The sequence below is a fragment of the Phocoena phocoena genome, chromosome 9, assembly GCF_963924675.1.
Source record: "Phocoena phocoena chromosome 9, mPhoPho1.1, whole genome shotgun sequence".
NCBI lineage: Eukaryota > Metazoa > Chordata > Mammalia > Artiodactyla > Phocoenidae > Phocoena > Phocoena phocoena.
In genome coordinates, this window is record NC_089227.1 from 6,391,792 (window position 1) to 6,413,196 (window position 21,405).

Genomic DNA, 21,405 nt, shown 5'->3' on the forward strand with positions numbered 1-21,405 from the left:
AAGCATCAGGGAAATGAGACTGAGGCTTCATCCCACACCAGGAAGGACAATCAATGCCCTCCCCACATCTCTGCATAAAGGCCAGCTTACTACACTGCAGACTGACGCTTCTCCCTGAGAGGTTAGAAGGCAGAGGGAGGGCGTTGGAGTGTCTATTTGTCCCATACCTTGGAGGTAGCATTTGGATGACTGCTACAGAATGAATTCCTTTAAGAGTAAACATGGCAGCCCTACCAAAATACATCAGCTTTACGGTGGACATGACTCAGCAACAGAAGAGGAATAAAGAGCAGGATGAAATGCATTTGCCCTTCAACTCAGCATTCTCCTCCTGGGTATTTACCCAAGTGAGATCAACACGTCTGTCCATCCAAGGACTTGTACGTGAATATTCATAGCAATTTTATTGATATCGATAATAGCCCCAAATTGGAAACAATTCAATGTCCAACAACTGGTGAATGGATAAACAGAACGTGGTATGTCCATATAACGGAGCACTAACCACTAACTCAGCAATAAAAGGACCTATTGATAAAATCAACAGCGTGGATGAATCGCAAAATCAATAAGCTGAGTGAAAAAAGCCAGACACAGAATACGGTTGACCCTTGAACGTTGAGAATGGACTTGAGGACACAGCGGGGGAAGGGGAGGCTGGGATGTAGTGAGAGAGCAGCATCAACATACATACACTACCAAATGTGAAATGGATGGCTCGTGGGAAGCTGCCGCATAGCACAGGGAGATCGGCTGGGTGCTCTGTGACCACCTAGAGGGGTGGGATAGGGAGGGTGGGAGGGAGGCTCAAGAAGGAGGGGATATGGAGATATACGTGTGCATATAGCTGATTCACTTTGTCGTACGGCAGAAACTAACTCAACATTGTGAAGCAATTATACCCAATAAAGATGTATAAAAAGAAGAAAAGAACAACACAGGGGTTGAAAATTCACATAGAACTTTTGACTCCCCAGAAATATAATGACAAATAGACTACGGTTGACCAGACGCCTCACTGATAACATAAACAGTTAATTAACACATATTATGTATGTTATATGTATTGTACACTGTAGTCTTAAAATAAATTAAGCCTCTGGCTTAATATAAAATCTTAAAATAAAATCTTATTAAGAAAAAAAATCTTATTAAGAAAACCATAAGAAGAGATAATATATTTACAGCAGTGTACTGCATTTATCGATACCCTAAGTTTATGTTGCCTGTTTACAAGATGAACCATCTGTCTGTCAGTACCTACGTGATACTGGCTTATGCAATAAAAAACACTGTGGATGTTTTACATATCACTAACACTAGACATCAAAAATAAAAAGATAATGTAGAAAAGAAATTCATATGTATTTACAGGTAGAATGTTTCATGCATTGATAATGAAACAGCAGCAATATGATGGCTTTCCCGGTCGCCCAGTGTAATCAATGTCAATTGCTTCATGGCAGCCTAGTCTATACACGAATGAATGAGTTGTTACCAAACTTTTATGGCATACAGTAGGACAGTCATATTCATAATGCAATATTGGAAATGTTGTTACATTTTTTTAAAAAGACCCTTACCTGTGATGATAGGCTGATACATAGTTTCTCCAATTATAAGAGAGAGAGGCATGCTGTATGGTAATGTAATTCTTTGAAAGCAATGTTATAAGACTGTAAGAAAACCAACACATCATTAATTTTGTATTCATTATCTCTCACCTTCTGCTTAGGTAAGGATAGCCTATCCACTTCATTACAAGTCTTGCACGTGATGTTCTACACGATGAATACTCAGGCGTTGATGATGATGACACAGTAAAAGTCTCATATAGTTCTTGCGGTACAGTTCTTAGATGCCCACACAAAGACACACATGCATAGTTAATAAACAGATAAGTTTATTAACTGTGTGAAACGATGATGATTTACTATTCATTAAGTGGAAGTGGGTCATCATAAAGGTCTTCATCCTTGCCGTCTTCACGTTGAGTAGGCTGGGTGGGAGGAAGAAGAAGAGTGTTGGTCCTGCTGTCTCTCGGGGGTGGCAGAGGTTGAAAAGGTGGAGGAATTGGGAGCGGAGGCTGAGAGGCAGGTGCACTCGGTGTAGCTTCATGGAAATTCGTCGTAATTTCTGTCTGGCGTTTTTGCTTTTCCACTTCTCAAAAAATGTTTCTGTATAATATCAATCCTTCTTTCACCATTTGCTTTAGTTTCAGTGCCCATATCAGAGAGGGTCCAGGTTGTAAAGTGTTGAAAGTGGTCCTGAGTAATCAGAGCCCTTCTGCCCTGTTGTCCAGCATCAACTTGTTTCCGGGCGCTGCTTCTTCCTTGTCTTCTTCCTCATCGTCTGGCCCAGGTTGGGAAGTGCTCTTCTCCATCTAGTCGTCTTCTGTCAATTCCTCTCACGTGGTGTCTATTAGCTCTTGAATATCTCTAGGATCTCTATGTTGAAACCCTCCACCTCCCACCCTTTTTGCCATATCCACAATCTCTTTCATGGTTTCCTTGATTGGCTCTGTCGTAAATCCTGTGAAGTCACGCACAACGTCTGAACGTGGTTTTCTCCAGCAGGAATTTATTGTTTTAGGCTTGATGGCTTTCATGGCTTTTTCTATAACAGTGATGGCATCTTCAGTAGTGTAATCCTTCCAGACTCTCATGACTTCTTTCTGTTCTTCCATAGCTTGACGATCCTTTCCACAGAGTACCATGTATAATAAGCCTTAAGGGTCCTTATGACCTCCTGACCTATAGGCTGAATTAGAGACATTGTGTTTGGGGGCAAGTAGACCACTTTAATGTCTTTGGTGTTGAACTCATGGAGTTCTTGGTTGTCAGGGACATTGCCCTATATCAAAAGAACTTGAAAAAACAGTCCCTTACTGGCAAGGTACTTTGTGACTGCAGGGTCAAAGCATCGATGGAACCAATCCAGAAAAAGTGTTCCCACCGCCCAGGCCTTCTTGTTGTACAACCAAAAGCCTGGCAGCTGGTGTTTACCTTTTCCTTCAAGGCTCAGGGGTTAGCAGATTTACAGACAAGGGCCGTCCTGATCATACACCCAACCGCATTTGCACAAAACAGTTGAGTTAGCCTATCCCTTCCTGCCTTAAACCCTGGTGGCTGGCTTCTCTTCCTTACTAATAAATGTTCTTTGTGGCATCTTTTTTTCCAGAATAGGGCACTTGCATCTGCATGAAAAACCTGTTCAGGCAGATATCCTTTCTCCTCAGTGATTTTCTTAAAACCATCTGGTAACTCATCTGCTGCCTCTTGGTGGCAGATAGATAATAGGTTTTTCCTATTATCTTGACATTTTTAAAGCCAAATTTCTTTCTAACATTATCAAGCCATCCTTTGCTGACATTAAATTCTCCAGCTTTAGATCCTTCACCCTCCTTTTGCTCTAAGTTTTCCTATGACTTCTCTTTCTCTAGAACATATTAGAGTCTATAGGTATGCTTTTTTAACAGCAATCCTGCACCCGCAGAAATGCTGCGTTTTTCGGTACAAGATAAAAAAGGTATTCCACAAAAAGTGTAAGGTTTTTGAGCCTGCTGGAATAGCAGCAGTGAGAGCTTCACAATTTTTGGTCTCCTTCCCTTTTTTTCTCCCCCACAATGGTCCTTACACTGGATTCATTTGTCTTGGAATGGTAGCAACTGCAGCTGCAGACATCAACCTTCCGTACATATCAAGCAATTCAACTCTTTCTGTATGTCCAGCATCACTAGTGGCCCTTCATGCGTCCCACTGTGTTGTTTAAGGTTTACGGCATTGCACTAAACATGATGAAAAACACAGGAGGACCCTGAGAGATCACTTTTTACTGAGATATCCAATGTACTGGAGAGACACACTGCTCAGGGGGAGCTAATGGGCGTCACAGGGAGTTTTAAGCAGATACAACACTTGAGCTCACGTGAAAGCAACAGAAGGGGCTCCAAAGTATTACAGTAGTACAGGGTGTACTACAGTTGATTTTATTCAGCTTTGATTTAATGCTGCATCTTTACATTTGTTTACGTTTCTCTTAACTGCAAATGGCGCCTGTGTGTGCATACATTTTGTTAGACTTCCAACAAGATTTTTTGCGATAGATTTGCATATATTTCATGGTAGTAAATGATAAAATAGACTAGCGTCTACATATATTTCATGCATTAATGGCATACCTTTTTCTTTTTTTTTTTTTTTTTGCGGTACACGGGCCTCTCACTGCTGTGGCCTCTCCCATTGCGGAGCACAGGCTCCAGACGCGCAGGCTCAGCGGCCATGGCTCGTGGGCCCAGCCACTCCACGGCATGTGGGATCTTCCTGGACCGGGGCACGAACCCGCGTCCCCTGCATCGGCAGGCAGACTCTCAACCACTGCGCCACCAGGGAAGCCCCCTTTTTCTTAATTGATTTGTCTAGGCTACTTGGTTTGTCTGCAAGTTTTTACAAATTGTTGCAAATCTCAAAAAATTTTTCTGATGTATGTATTGAAAAAACTCTATGTAATATAAGTGGACCCACAAATTTCAAACCAGTGTCGTTCAAGGATCAAGTGTACTTCATACGGTATAATTCCTTTTGAAATTCTAGAAAATGCAAACTAGTCTATAGTGCTGTAGGGGTAGATCAGTAGCTGAGTGGGGCAAGGGGCAGAGAGCTGGGGTTTGCCAAGGAGCATGAGAAACCTTTCGGGGTGATAAAAACGTTTGCATCTTGACTGTGGTGGCGATTCACAGGGCTTGTATTGTACGCTTTGAACAGATGCAGTTTATTATATGTAAACAATACCTCAATCAAGTTGATAACACTTATTTCCTTTTTCAAAAATTTTATTGGAGTATAGTTGACTTACAATGTTGTGTTAGTTTCAGGTGTACAGCAAAGTGAATCAGTTATACATATAGATAGTATATATTTTTTTCATTGGCAAGAGACTTAAAAGAGATACTTCACAAATGGCCAATAAATACATGAAAAAAAGCTCAATACCATTAGACAAGAGAGAAAGGCAAATTCAAACCATATAAAACCATAAAAACGTGCATTTCATTTCATGTAAATTAGACGTTAATTTTTTAAATGCAGATCTTAAACAGAGAATAAAAATAAATTTTATTTTTAAATCAGAAACAAAACACTCAGAAATTCCACTTTCAAATGCATAAAACCAGTGCTATAGGTTATTCGTTGTTTGGAAATATTCAAAATGTCCTTCAGTAGGGAACTAGGTAAATGAATTAATAGTACAATCATAAAAGGAAATACTCTACTATGGAAAGAAAGAATGAGGAGATGTTAAATACTGATGTGAAATAGTTCCACAATGTATTATTACATATACTTTTTAAGTGAAGAAAGAACACTGTGTATATTGAGAGTATTGGAAGAACCATTCCTGGAAGGAAAACCACCTGACTGGGAGGACAGGGGTGGGACAGAAGATTTTCACCCTACACATTTTTAATCCTATTTAGTTTATTTATTTTTTTTATTTTAGGCTGCGTCAGGTCTTTAATTGCGTCAGGTGGGATCTTTGTTGCAGCATGTGAGATCTTTCGTTGCGGTGCGGGCTTCTCTCTAGTTGTGACGCGTGGATTTTCTCTCTGTAGCTGCGGTGCGCAGGCTCCAGAGCGCATGGGCTCTGTAGTTTGCGGCATGCGGGGCTCTCTAGTTGAGGCACGTGGGCTCAGTAGTTGTGGCTCGCGGGCTTAGTAGTTGTGGCTCGCGGGCTTAGTTGCCCCGTGGCATGTGGGATCTTAGTTCCCCGACCAGGGATTGAGAACCCGTGTCCCCTGCATTGCAGGACGGATTCGCTACCACTGGACCACGAGGAAAGTCCCTAATCCGGTTTAATTTTGAACCATGTGAATTTATTTACTCAAAGTTTAAATTAAGTTCACTTAATAAGTAGACACAAACAGCCCACCAATCTTCATACCTAAGTGTATCAAAAGCCATTGCCTTTTGTCAAGGGTCCTTGGAACTCTCACCTCCTTCCAAGCCAAGCCAGTGAGCAGAGCTCACCCGCCCCCCTCCTTTCTCCTTCCCCTTCCCAGCTCCTTCGGATGCTTGGATCTGACACTTGTTCTCTCCCAGACCTTCTGGCTTCCATTTCCTCCAGTAGTTGCCCTGAAGGAGTAGCCCGGCCCCTCCCTCTGCCCTCCTTCCACAGATACCTTTCAGATCCCAGCACAACAAAATCATCACTTGATGTCTGCCTATGAAATAAAGCGGGGGAGAAAAGACATATGAGTGGGAAAACATTATTTTTCTGAATGTGAAGATTTAATATTATCAGCAGGTGGATAAAGTATTTTAAAGAGGTCAGTACCTCTTAAATATTCCTATAAATTTAATAAAATTTCAATCAAAACCCCACTCCAATCAGACTCTCACCCCACCACTCTAGTGAAACTTCTTCTTGACAAGGACACCAGTGACCTTCCGGTGCCAGATTCCACTGAGGAATCTGCAGCTTTTGATGTAGCTGATTAAAGTCTCCTCTTTGAAGCCCCACTTGCCTCCAGGACAGTAGATCAGGCCACTCCTTCTCAGTCTCCTTGATTTCTTCCTCCTTATCTCCTGTGTCTCTTCACAATGGAGGCCCCAGGGCTACTTGTGGTTTATATTTTCTTCTAATCCCTTTATGAACTTATTCAATCTCAAGACTTTAAGTAGCATCTGTATATGGATGATCATAGTTTTTATCTCTTGCATGGACCTCCCTCCTGAAGCTCAAACTCATAAATCCAACTACTTCTCCAGTATCTAAAAGTATCTCAGACATAGCAAGTCCCAAGTCAGACTCTCAGATGTTCCCTTCTAAAATTCTCCTCCCATCTCAGTAAACACTACCATCAACCCCTTGCTGACCCTCACCTTTCTCTCACACCCAGATCCATCATTATTTTGTGTCAGCTCTTACTGCCTGCCCCTCCTCCGTGCACTCAGGGGATCCCTTCTCAGGGAGCACACCGCGCCCCCCACCCCCACCCCCCACCACCATCCCATTTCAAATCCATTGATCTTCCTGCTACTTCCTTCCTTCCTGCACTGTTCTGCACAGCACTTACCCTAGAATGCCTATGTTTACTGGCAGTCTTCCACCCACTGCCATATGTGCTGAGCCCGGTCCTAACAATTGGAAGATGGAGCAGTAAGCAGTACCCAGCACACAGCAGGCTCTCAAATAATGCATGCACGCAAGTATGGTGACCGAGGAGTTTACTACACAAACTAGACAACTTCACATTTAATTGGGGCTAGCTGAAGGCCATCTTCCACTTACTTTTCTCCTTAACCCCAAACAAGATGTGGAAACAAGGGCAAAGATCAAGTCTTCCTACCTCTGTGTCCCACATCTGGTGAAGAAGTGACAAATCAATGGGCTGTCTTGGGAGGTGACCAGAGCACATTCTGGTTACCGCTGGAGAGAAAGAACTTGGTGATTCTGTAAACTGCCTTGGAGAAGGCACAGCCTGCTGGAGCTGGTCCTGGGTTAACCCAACAGTCTGTTTGGTTAGCAGTGGCATAATTCCCTGCCTCGGGGTCAAGTAACATTTCCTAGCTGGAATTCTATGCCCAGGAATGCCTGCAGGGGCTACGAGCAGCTGGAACTTGACACGAAGCAGAGGATTTGCTTTTTCCAGAATATTTTATACCCCTGGAGGCCCCCTTAGGTTCAGGAGAAGGTAATCACTGACCAGATTGGTGCATGAAAGCTGATGCCACAGAATTTATCTTACTCCTTATCTAGAACTTGAGGTCATTAGGTGTCCTAAGGCTAGGTAAAAGTGTCCCATCCAGTAAAGACACTGTCAGCTCACCTGTGGGAGGGCTTGCAGTGTGGGAACTGCCCCGATTAGATGATGAGGACCTGGTGAGAGCTTCTACAGAGGTGTTTGTTTCCTTCAGAAGATGTGGATCTCTTTAAGGTAGTTCCAGCCTTGGTCAAATAACAGTCGGTTTAGAGGGACTGTGCATGGGGGTGACCAGGATACTAAGGAGGGAAGAAAGCAGGGCACAACCTTTAAAAGGATGACAAAGCCATTAAAGACATGACACAAACTGGTTAAAACCAACTAGGTCCAAGATGCTGGAAGATTCGACTTCCAGTAGACCTTGAGCCTCATTATACAGTCATTGTAATACATTAGCATCTAAAAGACACACCCACAGGTGCCATGACAGTTCCAGGGAAGACCGTGAAAGGCCAAAAAGTGGGCAATGGCCCAATTCCTGGAAATCTCCACCCTTTCTCCAAGATAGCTGTAATAACCCTCCCTCTTGTTAGCCTATGAATTACCCAGCCCATCAAAAGTAACCACATCCATGTCTCCTGCTTTTCGCCTTTTGAGACAGACCATGTTCTGTGTATGGACCTTGCATCCCCCAGGGCCGCCTCTCGCCTTCTGGGCAGGCCCACACCCTGTCTGTGGAGCGAGTATCCCTCTAAATAGATCTGTTTTCACTTTACTATGGTCTCCCTTTTGAATTCTTTCCTGCGCAAAGCCAAGGACCCTCACTTGGCGCCCATAGCAGAGACCTGGTACAGGAACATTCTCTTGAGCCCCATTTTTTTCCTGCAATACTACCACGTGGCACTTCCCTTGATAGGACTACGTCCAAAGGACCAGGTCTGTCCCATCACACCTCTAGGAGGAGGAGTTGAATTCGCTCCACCCGGCGGGGCTGGACGCTCGGCGCTGCTCCTCCCTTCCCAGCCGCCGGCAGAGCGAGCCCAGCCAGCTTCCCCAGACCTCGGCGGGTCCGGGCGGGGGTCGGGTGTCTCTGTGGCAGGTGCCGGGCACAGACATCGCGGGAGACCTCGCTCACCGTTTGTTTGTTTGTTCTTTTTTTTTTTTAAACATCTTTATTGGAGTATAATTGCTTTACAATGGTGTGTTAGTTTCTGCAAAGTGAATCAGCTATACCCCTCCCTCTTGCATCTCCCTCCCACCCTCCCTATCCCACCCCTCTAGGTGGTCACAAAGCACCCAGCTGATCTCCCTGTGCTATGCGGCTGCTTCCCACTAGCTATCTAGTTTATGTTTGGTAGTGTTTGAAAAACAAACTTGAGAAATTCCGCAAATCTCAGAAAAGAAGGGATAACAAAAGTAGCCAATATTGCCCTCCCTCGTCCTGCTGAAATCATGGAAAACCCAATTCTCCCGCTAGGCCTGCTTCCAATCCCTCATTTAAAAGTTAAATATTTTTTTTAAAAGCACACAAAAGTTTGGATAAGGTGGGGGGAGAGGGCAAAATAGTAAAAACACGCAGTTACAATGAAATCCTTACCCGCAAAATCACAATACAGGGTCAGACCATCATCTCCGGTCAAATCAAAGAGCGCCGCACGGGCAGCACATCCCAAAGCGGCCCAGACGCAGGGCCGGGAGAAACCGGGACAACCCCAAGGGCGACCCGCCCCGCCGCGCGCTGCCGACCTCCGCGCGGCCTCCCCTCCCCGAGCCAGACCGCCGCTGAGTGGCCGCGCGGGTCTGCAGTCGGACGGCCCTCGGCGCCGCCACCGCGAAGGGGGAAGCGGGCCGCAGGGCACCCGGGAAGGGAGGCGAGGGGAGCCGCTGCGCAGCGCGGGCGCCGGGGCACCTGCACAGCCGGCTGAGCGCACGGCGGGCGCTAGCTCGGAGGGTCATTGCCCGTTTCCCCCTGCACCTGCCGCAACCAATAGCAGTTCTTCGGAAGGCAAGGAACACCACTGGTCCTCCAAGTTCATAATTAGAAATCTCAGGGGAAAAAAAATCATTGTTGCTAATGTGTGCCGTGGGGAGGCTGAAGGGGTCTTTTTTTTTTTTAACTTTTAATGACGAATTCTATGTTTAGATTGTTTATATGACCATGAAGACTAGCTGAAGGATACATCTAATGGGCTGCGCTCCACCGACTGGGCTCAGAGCTGAGCCAATTAACTGTGTTTGTTTACTGCTCTGTCTGCATATGAGGAAGGCTTAGAAAATCTCCAGGGAAATGAAAGAATGTTATATATACAACCCATAGCTCCGAAAAACACATGCACACAGTGTATTTTTTGTCATTTGCTATCTGCTAGGTGCCTTACCTACATTAATTCAAGTCATAATAATCCTATGTGGCAAGCATTAATGACAATTTACAGAGACAAAAACTAAGGATTTTGGTTGGAAAGACTGAATAAATAAAACATGCTCAAAATCACATTTAGTTAATGGCAATTTTTAGATCACTGTTCATTTGGTTACTTCACACCCACCCCACCCCCCCGTCCAGTATATATATTTGTGTGTGTGTAAGTGCGTGTATAATATATATTATACAAAACACACATGTATAATATATATGTATGAATACTTATGTGTCAAATGTAAAATAAATAATTTAATATAAATTATTCATAAAATATATCATTTAAATATTTAACTAGGGGTTTAAGTCCTTCTTGTATAAATTAAGTAATGCCAGGGTATAACGGAGTAAGAAACAACCTGCACATCCAGGTAGCCGAACAAAGGTGAGTGTCTCTTCCACTCTTCCTGTCCATCGTGTAGATGCGACCAGCTGAAGGGTCTGCTCCCTGCCGGCAACCTTTCTCCAGGCCCAGCCTGAGAAGCAAGCCACTCTCTGGACCATTACTAACCAAGGTAGAGGAAAGGGTGTCATGGGGAAGTGTACCCCACTTTTGAGAGTCTGCCCAGAAGGGACATGAATCCCTCCATTAACATGTTATACAAGTCGAAGGCTGATTTCCAGGGGACCAGAAAGTACCATCCTCCCATGGGGGTGAAGGCAGGCAGACCCTGCGGGACACACTACTTTTCTCCACTGGGCTACAATGAACTGGTCTCCAGTGAGACTACTAAAGAGGAAAGGCAGCAATGCACTTGCCAAATGATCTTATCGTGTGACAAAACTAAATGCCACCATCAGAACAACTCACCAATCTCCAGTGAGACAACAGTGACTTCCCTAAATGTAGGCATTGAGAATTCTAGTTACGTCTGACATTTATTTTTATAGTGGAAGAGTAAAACATCCTATTATTTTGGTGGCATTGAAAAATCAGCGAAACTGGTGAAAACTAAAGAATAGAAAGGTTCCTATTCGTACATGCACGCAAACACACACACACACACACACACACACACACACCCCTAGTTAGTCTAACTAATCTTTTACAGGCTGACTGTAAGTTCTATGAGGGCAGGAACTGGTAGCTGACCTCTGTCTCCCAGCCACTTTGTACTCAGTAAGTGAGTATTTAGTAAATGCCACTTATTCCAACTCTGACGTTTAATAAAATTGCTAACAACCCTGAAAACTTCTATGTGTTTTATTTTATTAACAAGGTGTTTTTTATTATTCCTTTCTCTGTCCCTGAAACAATTCTTTTGGACAAGGTGCTTACCTGTCACCTATAAAATGGCAGGGCCGTATCTCCAAGGTCCCTCTCACCTCTAAGCTTCAACCTCAGGCTTTCTTGTGGCTCAGTTCTACGAAATTAACATGTACAAGAATTTCTGATTTTCCATTCAATTGCAAAAACAGAAAAGCAATTTACCTTGGATTGCTCTAGCCCTGTTAATCATTTTTAACCTACCATATTCTCCCCCTTGCAGACCCTCTAGATCTACCATCACCTAAAATGCCACTTTGAATCTAACTTCTGGGGACTTTCTCAGAAGTGATCTGCTCCCTTTCACAGTACTTCTCTTACTTAAAGACAATCTAAAGGAAGTAGTTCTCCTGGCCATTTTGAACTCTTCGTACACAGTGTCCATTTGTTTGGGGTGGGGGGTGAGATCTCAACTAAAACATGAGAGAACACTTTAAGACTTTCAAAACATTTCTCTGCATCTATATTCTTTGTGAAGAAAAATAAACTGATATCATTCTCTCTCTTCAGTCTCTTTAGTTGTTCCCTAAGAAAGCACGCATTCTATCATTTGTTACAGTTTACTATGGACAAATCGGTCAGACAAAACTTGTTGACCTCCTAATGCTCCACCTCCTTCCCTGGGCTTCCTCCATCGCCAGCTCAGGGTCTGTCCATGCTCATCACACACACGTCCCATAACCGAGAGGTAGAGCCTTCTCTTTCGGCTCTACAACAGGGCTGCATTTCTCCCCAGCAGTTTTTAATTGGTTAAATTCAATTCTATGCCTCAAGAATGTCAACCATAATAATGATAGGGTATAACCATGAGCTGTGATAAACATCTGTCCTTTTACATTATTCCATATTTGAAATATACTAATTTAACATAAAGTCTATCACAGTATTCAATGCATTATGACCTCTGGACCAAAATCTCTCAACAAATAGATATGCACACACAGGCCATGAGCCAGAATGAGCTGGATAGAGAAAGGAAGGGAGAGGTGAGAGGAAACCACACCTAAAAAGTGGCAGTAGCACTATTTAATCAGGAAGGCTGAGGCTGCATTTGCTAATGCCTATAGTAGCCACGCAGGCCCCATGAACTGGTGGGTCAGGCTTGGTGGTGTCGGCGTGAGCTGAAGACTCAGTGTCCTTTCCGAAGGGGACAGTGATCACCCCGCCAAATGCCAGCTTGCATGAAAGCACACCCAATTGGCGAGCACTTTCCATTTTTCAAAAGAAACACAAAATTCACATTTTATATATGAAATCTCCTGATTTTTAAATGCTGCTATTAATTCAATTAGAAGAAATATTAAATAAGCCCCACAAAACCACATCTGTATCCTGAACTTGGTCTGCCGGCCACCAGTTGAAACCTCCAGGCTAGTGTTTCTAGTTATAACTATTCCCTGAGACAAGTGGTGACACCTTGGACAAAATATTTAGTGTCAGTTTTAAACCCTTAACATGGGCAAGGCATTGTACAGAGTCCAGAAACCTCCTACAGGATCCCTGTGCAAAGTGATTAACAAACATCTCAACAACGCCAGAAACTGGCATTCAAAACGCGATCCTGCTTTTTGAGCATTACGTAACCCTCAACCCTAGAGATAAGGAAGAATACTAATAACATATACTACTACTAAGAACACTAATGACAAACGAAGGCCTCAGCACTTTGGTGTCAGTGTATGATCCCTGAAAAAGAAGCTGCTTTTTTCTATTCTGCCAGAGATAGGTCTCAACTCAGAGTCAAATGCAAATAACTCGACTCAAAGGGAGAGGAAACCTGGAAAGCCTGCCACCAGCACCGCCCAGGAACCTCGACGGAGTTTCTGAGGCCACTGACTCCTACGTCTCAGAAGCAGGTAATGCCTGCTCACAGCGTAAAATTGTAAGTGTGTAAAAGGACAGACATTTGAAAGACAAGTCTCCTTCTAATTCCTGACCCCCAGCTACCTAGCTCTCCTCCCCAGTGACAATTCTTGTGTCTTCTTAAAATATATCTTTGGAAGAGCTGCTGAGTGCGTGTACATTGAAATGGGAACCTGTTTTAGACATGCATGTTCTTAGAGAATTTTAGGATTGGAAGGGACCTGGTTCAGCCCTTAATTCACAGCTTCCCTTCGCACTCTTTCTGCATACAAACCTCTCTATGGATGGAGAAACACTTTCCACCTGGAGGCAGCTCATCCCACTTTTAGATAACTCCAGTAGTTTACAAAAGACATATTTTAAAATTCTGAAATCTGCCACTCTGGTGTTTCTTCCTCTTCAATTCCTGCTTTGACCTCAAAGGCCAGAGAAAACAGGTGGTCAAATGCCTTTTGCCTAAAATGGAACTTAAAATATTTGAAGCCCTCCCACTGTCACCCTGCCAAATAACCCCGGCTTCTCCTCCCCTTCCACAGGGTGTGTGGTTTCAGGGGATTCACTGCCATGTTCCTTCCAGAAAGGATTAAAGTCTTATTTAAAATACTCAGAAACGTCTTCAAAGAGGAGAACTGCTCATTAGAGGAGGGGAAAAAATTTCCGATTTGTGGCTAGCAAAGTAATGAACAGCCTGTGTTATGAAAATGGGTGGACCACAGAAGATTTAATACAGGATGTACTACAGTCTCAGCGCATACTTGGTGTGCACGGATGCTTTATGTAGGAATTTGGGGGCCAAGTAGAAATTTTGGTTGTACCTTCTCTAAAAAGTTTCCAAGATATTCTGAAATAGAATTTGGGGGCCTCAAGTCTCCATGTGTCTCAGGTCTGGAAGAGTGGCAGTATGAGTGTGACGAAGGATGTGGCCAGGGTTTGAGTTCGAGGCTGGCCTCATGACTAGCAAGGATGCTTTGGGACTTCGGGCAAGTTATTTACTTAACCTTTCCCAGCCACAGCATCATCTTGCTATAAAAGGCAGACAAAAGCGTAACCTAGCTCATTGGTGGTCAGATAAGCTATTTTCTGATCAGTACTTAATACAGTGGAGTCAAGGCTGCTCCTGCTATGCCTGTGGTGGTGGTAGGGGCAGCTTTTGCTTGGGATATGGCCCAGGATGTGACGTGGGATCACTTTTTGCAGAGGTTGGGGGCCCAAGCATCCTGTCTAAAGGGCCCAGTCTGGGCAAAGCTCCGTTCTCTCAAGAGGATGTCCTTTCCGTTAGCTCAGCCACACAGTTTTTTTCTTAACAAGTAACACATTCATGAGTACACTCCACTCCACGTACCTGTCAAAGAGCGTAAAATCATCCTGAATGTCAGCCCTCACATCACAGGCTCAGAGGAGAAACTGGACCTTCACCTACCTGTCCCAGGAGGCCGCTGAGCCTCCCCGTTCCTCTCCAGCCACTGGGACCAACCCCGTATTGGATCGTGTGCCTGAAGTGTCACCCTGCCTCTTCAAGTAATTGTTCTCACAAAGCTCTGCTTCTTGAGATGCCATCAGGTCGTATGGAAGGATGCACTATGAAGGTTGTTGCTCTCTCCTTTGGGGAGAGTCATGGGAGAAATCCCTGTGCAGTCTTAAATATTTGATGTAGCTTGAATAGCTTGGTGTTTTAATGGACAGTATACACGTGCTACCACACAAACGTTTCCTTGACAATGGCTTAGGGCCCAGTCTGTGGCCCTTGTGGAGTAAATGCACAGAATTTCTGTGAGCAGATCCGCTACGAGACGCACCCTTGGCTGCATTCTGTGCCCCCACTGCGGTGTGCCTCGGTGTCCTTCTCTAGCAGGTTGTCCTTTCCTGAGGTTGTTTCTTTACAAACCACTTTAAGTCCTCGTTTGGAGCGTGTGGAGTGGACCGAAGCCACAGACTGCAGAACGTACACAGCCCTCTTCATCCAGGGGCTGGATGAGTTCAGCAGGCTCAGTGGTCGTCCTGATTCATTAAAACAAAGAAATAAACACAGATGACTCTAAACTTACAGAAGTCTCAGGTTCCATGGACTTGCTGCCTGGGAAGGAAAGATGCAAAGTTCTGCTCCTCCCACCGTAGGAAAGGTCCTGCTTTAACTCCATTTACTGTAGGTTTGTGATTCCTGCTTAAACAGGGGAGACCAGAGCTGAACCGCCTGAATGTCACAGTGGACCTGGTGAGGAGAGGGAATCTGGCTGTAGACAGGCAGAAGACATCTGTCCTGTAGGCGGACTCTGCTGAAGGAACTTAGCTTAAAAAGTTCCTGCAGGGGCTTCCCTGGTGGCGCAGTGGTTGAGTCCGCCTGCCGATGCAGGGGACACGGGTTCTTGCCCCGGTCCGGGAGGATCCCACATGCCGCGGAGCGGCTGGGCCCGTGAGCCATGGCCGCTGAGCCTGCGCGTCCGGAGACTGTGCTCTGCAAAAAAAAAAAAAAAAAAAAAAAAAAAGTTCCTGCAGCCTGAGAAAGCCAAATTTCTTCTAGCCGAGTCCTTAGTGGTCTCCCCGGCTTTTCTCCTGCCTGAGTTACAGCGTGGTTGTCTCTGGGCAGAGGGGCACCTAGCTAGTGTTTGTGCTGAGGCTTGATTCTCAGCGCTTGACTTTTTGAAGTGATTTACTGCATGCATTTGCTTTGCAGGTACTCCTGGCACATGAAATGCTGCGGGCTCCTTCGGTGCCCATGCACTCGTTCAACACACATTTTTCCAAGGCTAGTCTCTGTGTCAGGAGTTGGGTGCCCTTATTTCAGACGACTTCGAGGGTGCCTGACGGGATCCGAAGGACCCTCGGACTTGAGAGCGCATCTCAAGAGGCCAGGCACCCACCGCATCCACGCACGCGGGCGCGGCTAACAGCCTTCTTGGAGGCCAGGCCGCCGCTGACCCCCCACTGGGAGGCCGGGGTGCTCAGAGGAGTTGGGGGCCAGAATAAATCGGTGCTTTCCCCCTAAGTACCATCATCCGGCCTTGGCCTAAGGCTCGGCCAGTTTGCCCGGAGCTAGAACAAGTTTGCTCGGCAAGTTGAAGGGAGGAAGAAGGGAAACGGGAACCCTGGCATAAAAGTGGCTCGCAGTAGGCTGGGTCAACGAGACAGCAGGCAAGTCCGCGGGGACGCGTCCCGAGGGACAGCGCGAGGAACGCCCGGCTCGGCAATGAACTCCCGAGGCCTCGCTCGGCTCCGCACGCCCCCTCCCCGGGCACCCCGCTCCCGGGGCCGCCGCTGTCCGCCTCCCCCTGTCCTGCCGGCCGACGCTCCTCCCGCCGGTTCCTCCTCCGCTAGGCGCGCCGTCCGCCCCTCCTCCCGGTCCCTCCTCCTTCGGCTCGGCCTCCCAGCGCCCCCGCCCCCGCCCCCGCCCCAGAGAGCTAGACATCCTGGCGGCCGGCGCAGCGCGCAGCCTCGGCCCCGGCTCGGTGCGCACGCCCGCGGCCCCGCGCTAGCCCCGTCCGCCCCGCGCCGCCGAGCGCCGCCGAGCCCCGCGCCCTCTGCACGGCCGCCGCTGCGTCCCGACCGAGTGCGGAGCCCGGCGCGATGCGACGCTCCGAAGCGGGCCGCGCCGTGCTCCTGGCGCTGCTGGCCGCGCACTTCCAGGCGAGTCCGGCGCTGCAGGAGAAGAAAGGTAAGGCTGCCCGCGCCGCCGTCCTTCCCGTCCTGGGCGGCCGCGCTTCTGCCGGGCCGCCGAGGAACGCGCGCCTCGGTTCCGGGCGGCGGGGCACCTCGGGCGCGAGGCGCGGCGGGCCGAGGAGCCCGGAGCGTGGCTTTCCCGTCCGCTCTCCTGTCCTCCGCCGGGTGGAAGCCCTGGCGAGCGCTTGGTGCGGGGCGGGTGCGTCCCGGCATGTGCGTCAGCAGTCAGCCCGGGCCCGGGGTCCGAAGAGAGGCGCGGAGTCCATCCCGCCCCCTCGGACCTCCGGAACGGGAGCGGCCCTCCGCACCCGCGCCCCGCCCCCGGGCCGGCTCTCCGACCCCGCGAGCCCTCCTCCCGGCGCACCCTTGACCCTGAGAGCTCGTCCCGGACACGAGCCACCTGTGCTGCGCGGCTGGGAGGGCCGCCCCTCCCTTCGGCACGGCCCGTCCGCGGCCCCCCTGCCGCCGCGAGCTGCCCCCGGCCGTCCGCGCCCTCCCAGACGGTGGGCTCTCGTGAGTGGTGGCTTCCCGGGACTCCCGAGACTCGTCCCCACCTGCAACCTTTGGGCCGCGTGTCCGCGCTGCGCGGTGGAGTGGACAGAGCGGTGGGACCGGCCTCGGCGCGACAGCCGGGTCCTGGTGCGAACGCCCCGGGGGCGGAACCCTTCCTGGCCGGGGCCCCGCGGTTTCAAAACAGGACTCACAGCACGCTTTCCTCCTCAAAATCCAGAGATTTTTCTCTTTGGGATGTGTCTTCTAGCTTTTTGAAAAATTTGACATTAGGCCAACTAAAATATTAAACTTAACTAAAAAAAAAAAAAAAAAAAAAGGATTGATGTCCATGGTTCATGTGTGCCCTGCCCAGACCCAACATGAGCGAGTCTGGCTTCGTGACTACCGACCGTAAAGTCACTTGACGCGAGAAACATGCCTCAGAAGGTTTAATTGCACAATTTCAAGATCGAGCAGCCCGGGTTCCGAGAGTCAGGTCTGTACTTGCTGTTGATGTCATTGGCACAGGGAGTTGGGTTTGGGGCTGAGCGCCTTTGCTGTGGGAGCGCTAAGGCATAAAGCAGTGGTTCCCAAACTTGGTTGCAAATTAGAATCACTTGGACTTTAAAACGAAACAAAACAAATGATGTGTGGCTCCCACCCGCAGACTTTCTCATTTCTCTGGGCTGGGGTGAGATCTGGCATCTGTATTTTAAAAAGCTCCTCCGGTGCTTTTGTTGGGCAGCTGGGTTTGGCAGTCACTGGCAATGGAGGTGGAATCTCTGGAGAGATTACCTGCCCATTTACAAAGCTCTTTTGGAACATCTGGAGTTTTAACAGTCTTGCAAAAATATGGGAACGAGGACGTGGGGGTGATTTCAGTAATAAGGGATTAGTCTTTTCACTGATGGGCTCCCCTACTCCATGCTGTGAACCCGGGAGGCTGTGGTCCTGCGCCTGAATCAGTTGACAATAGGGTTCTTCTAGGCAGGTGGCAAGGGGACCCCATCCTTATTTTAAGTGAAACTCTTGGAGTACCTCCAAAGCATCGCTTTTCTCACTCCAGAAATGTCCCCAGCTCCTTGCCGTTAGCTCTGTGAACACTACTGTTAGTGCTTGGCGATTTGTTTCTAAGAAATATATAAATACCACTTAATTTGCCTGTTACTCCCGTGTTTGTTTAAAACAGAACCCTCCTGGATAGAATAATGAGAGTAGGTGGGCAAATGTCATTGGGTTAAAGTAACATAAAAAGACCAAAGTGTAAGGGGCAGATTATTAACAAAAAGTGTGAAAGACCCATATCAATCAAATTTGGTCAGTTCTGTTCTAGAAAATTTACTCATTTTAGAGAGATTTGTTTGGTTCTAAGATATGGTGTCTTTTGTTCTTCCTGCACTTAGTCCTGTCAGACACCGTTTTAAGTGTCCTCTTAATCCTTGCATCGACCATACGAGGTGGGTCCTCTCATTATATATGGGGAAACTGAGGTACAGAGAAGCGACTTTCCCACAGCCAGCAAGAGGCAGGATTCAAACTCAGGGCTTCCCCCAGCCCCTGCCTGTGCTGTCCTGTGTGAGTTCTGGTTTTGGGGGAGCCCTGTTGGTGTGTGTGATGTAGGAAACTGGCAGGGGAGGAAGAGGACCGGGGATGGGGAACCCACCTGGCGCGTGGTCTGGATTCCTGCTGCCCGTCCTCAGGAGACACCTTTTGTGGAGGAGCTCGATCACCAAGTGAGCAATGACCGTGGAGATTGCTGGATGGATGTTGAGCAAGCCCCTTGCTCTTGCAAAACGGAAAGGTGAAGGCGCTACTCCGGAAGTGATCCTGGGTGGTATTCCCAGCCAAGCCAGCCTGCCTGGCCCCTCCTCTGAGGACATCCTTGGTTCAGTAGGTCTGGGCTGTATTGAAGAGGACAGACTCAGGGATTCCAAATTGTATCCAGCGTGAACCCTCCTTCCTCTAAGGAGACCAGAGGACTGCCACTCAGTACTGGCCTGGAGGCCAGGAGCCTGTGTCCTTATTCCCGCTCTGTGTGAAGGTGGACATGTCCCTTGCCAGCTCCAGGTCCTTGAGCCCTCATTGCTCAATTCAACGAATATTTATGGAGTGCACAGAATGTGCCAGACTTTATGAATTAAAAGGGGCAGGGGTAATCTTAATGGTTTCTGTTGTTGCTTCCAGAGTGGTTCTTTGGACCACTAATTAAGTATTAGTAGATCGCTTTTCAGATCTGAAAAGGAGACCAGGGTCTGTGTGTCTGTCATCTGTCCACACCTGGGTAGCTCCGTCTAGCCGTAACAGGCTGATAGCTCCCATCGGCTTTGGACTGCCATTTCAGGCTTCAAATGTTTAGTTTTATAGTCCATAGATTTTCAGAAACTTATTCTGAAGTTTGAAGAAGGCGATTGCCAGAATCCATTGTCCTGTGTCATTAGACTTGGTCCATGTGATGGCACTAACATGTTTTAAAATGTTTTTAGAGGTAGTGTCAATAAAGAGGAAGAATTCTGCCCTGTTTGAAAAGAAAATACTCTTTGTTTTTCCTTTGATCAAAGCTCCAGGACCAGCAGCTAGTGTCTGAAACTTTCTTGACAGGAGTGGCAGGCCAGCTCTAACATTACCTTGATGATCACGGTGTTTATGAGAAGATGGCCCCATGCCGGTGCCCCAAGCCCTGGTACGGGGGCGGGGTCAGGGTGTTGCGGACACATGGCTTGTTGAAGGACACCTAAGAAATCGGCTGGCACTCGCCCTGTGGCTTGCTGTGAAAGTTGTGATTGTGTGTGTGTTTGTGTTTTCATTTTGACTTAGTATAGTAGAAACGGGTTTATGGTTTTACCAACAGAGGTATGTTTTGAGAAAAGGTCCAAGTTCTAGAACATGGCTCACCCATGTGTTGTTTCCTTGTGGACACAATTTAAAAATTATATTATGCCCCTCAGATTTCTGCTGAACAAATCCCAGTTTTGTTTTCTTCTGTCACTTGTGGGCATTCGAAATTATGATAAGAAACATTTTTGGTCTCAGTTCATTATTACTGGCTTATTTCTGAACCATCAACACACATGGAACAGAACTTACATCTTAGCTTGTTCTCGTAGGTCATTCCCGTTTGCATCAGAGCTTCTGCCCATACCTTCTTTTTCATCTCCCTTCTAAAAGCTTGTCTTTTCTGAGAAAATTCCAACAGTTGTCTCTTTGCACAGCATCTAAGGATAGTCTGCCATCCAGCCCATGGGCGTAAGCAGGTGAGCTTGAATTCGGGCAAGGATCCAGGCTTTGAGACTTATGCCAAATAACCGGTTTGACGGAAATTTTCACATTTTCAGAGTCATCAGGTCCAGCTTCCTTGCAACAGGTTTAGATAGAAACACTCGATTCAGTTGTCTAGAAAGTTCCCTGAGCCAGCTGGGGCAGGAGGGGTAGCTGGGGCCGGCGAGCAGTGGTGGCTTGTTTACTTAGCCTCATTAGAAGCTAAGAACTGGATTTGACATTTTAATCTCCGAAGACGCTGAAGTATAAGATCAAATGTCTGACCCTGCTGACTGAGCATCTGTGAGTTGCATATGCTTAAAATAAACTTTACTCCTACCAAATTTCAGCAGCTTTTGCTTAAGAAAGTCGTCTGTGAAAGCTTGAGTGTGGGGTAGAGTTTCCTTCTCTGCCCCACATTATATCCCATTTTGGTGGGTTCTCATGGAAAAACCCAGAGTCCAAGTATCTTTTCTGGCTCTGTCTGGAACTTGTCATTATCAAGAGTCTCAAATTGCAATTTAGTGGACTCAGGGTTAGGTGAGAATGCCTTGTACACTGTTCTTGTTATAGCCACAATTGCACCTGTTACTAGGGGGCCAGCAAACATGGCCTTGATTTAGTTCATTTAATTGAGTTTATTTAATTATTATTACATAAGTTAACCACTGTTGTTCTTCCTTCGAATAAAAGGATGAGTATTGCTATGTATTATAGCCTTGGCTTTTATTTGCTTTCTTTTCTTTATGT

At 46.9% G+C, this 21,405-nt stretch overlaps 1 protein-coding gene across 1 annotated transcript in view; it reads left to right on the plus strand.

Annotated features, from left to right (window-relative positions):
* The first annotated feature begins 16,815 nt into the window (after positions 1–16,815).
* The window catches only part of EGFR (epidermal growth factor receptor), a 184,868-nt gene continuing 180,278 nt past the window's right edge, over positions 16,816–21,405 (plus strand). The window contains exon 1 of the mRNA XM_065883459.1: positions 16,816–16,903. Coding sequence (XP_065739531.1) covers positions 16,816–16,903 — 88 coding nt within the window. The remainder of the gene's footprint in view (positions 16,904–21,405) is intronic.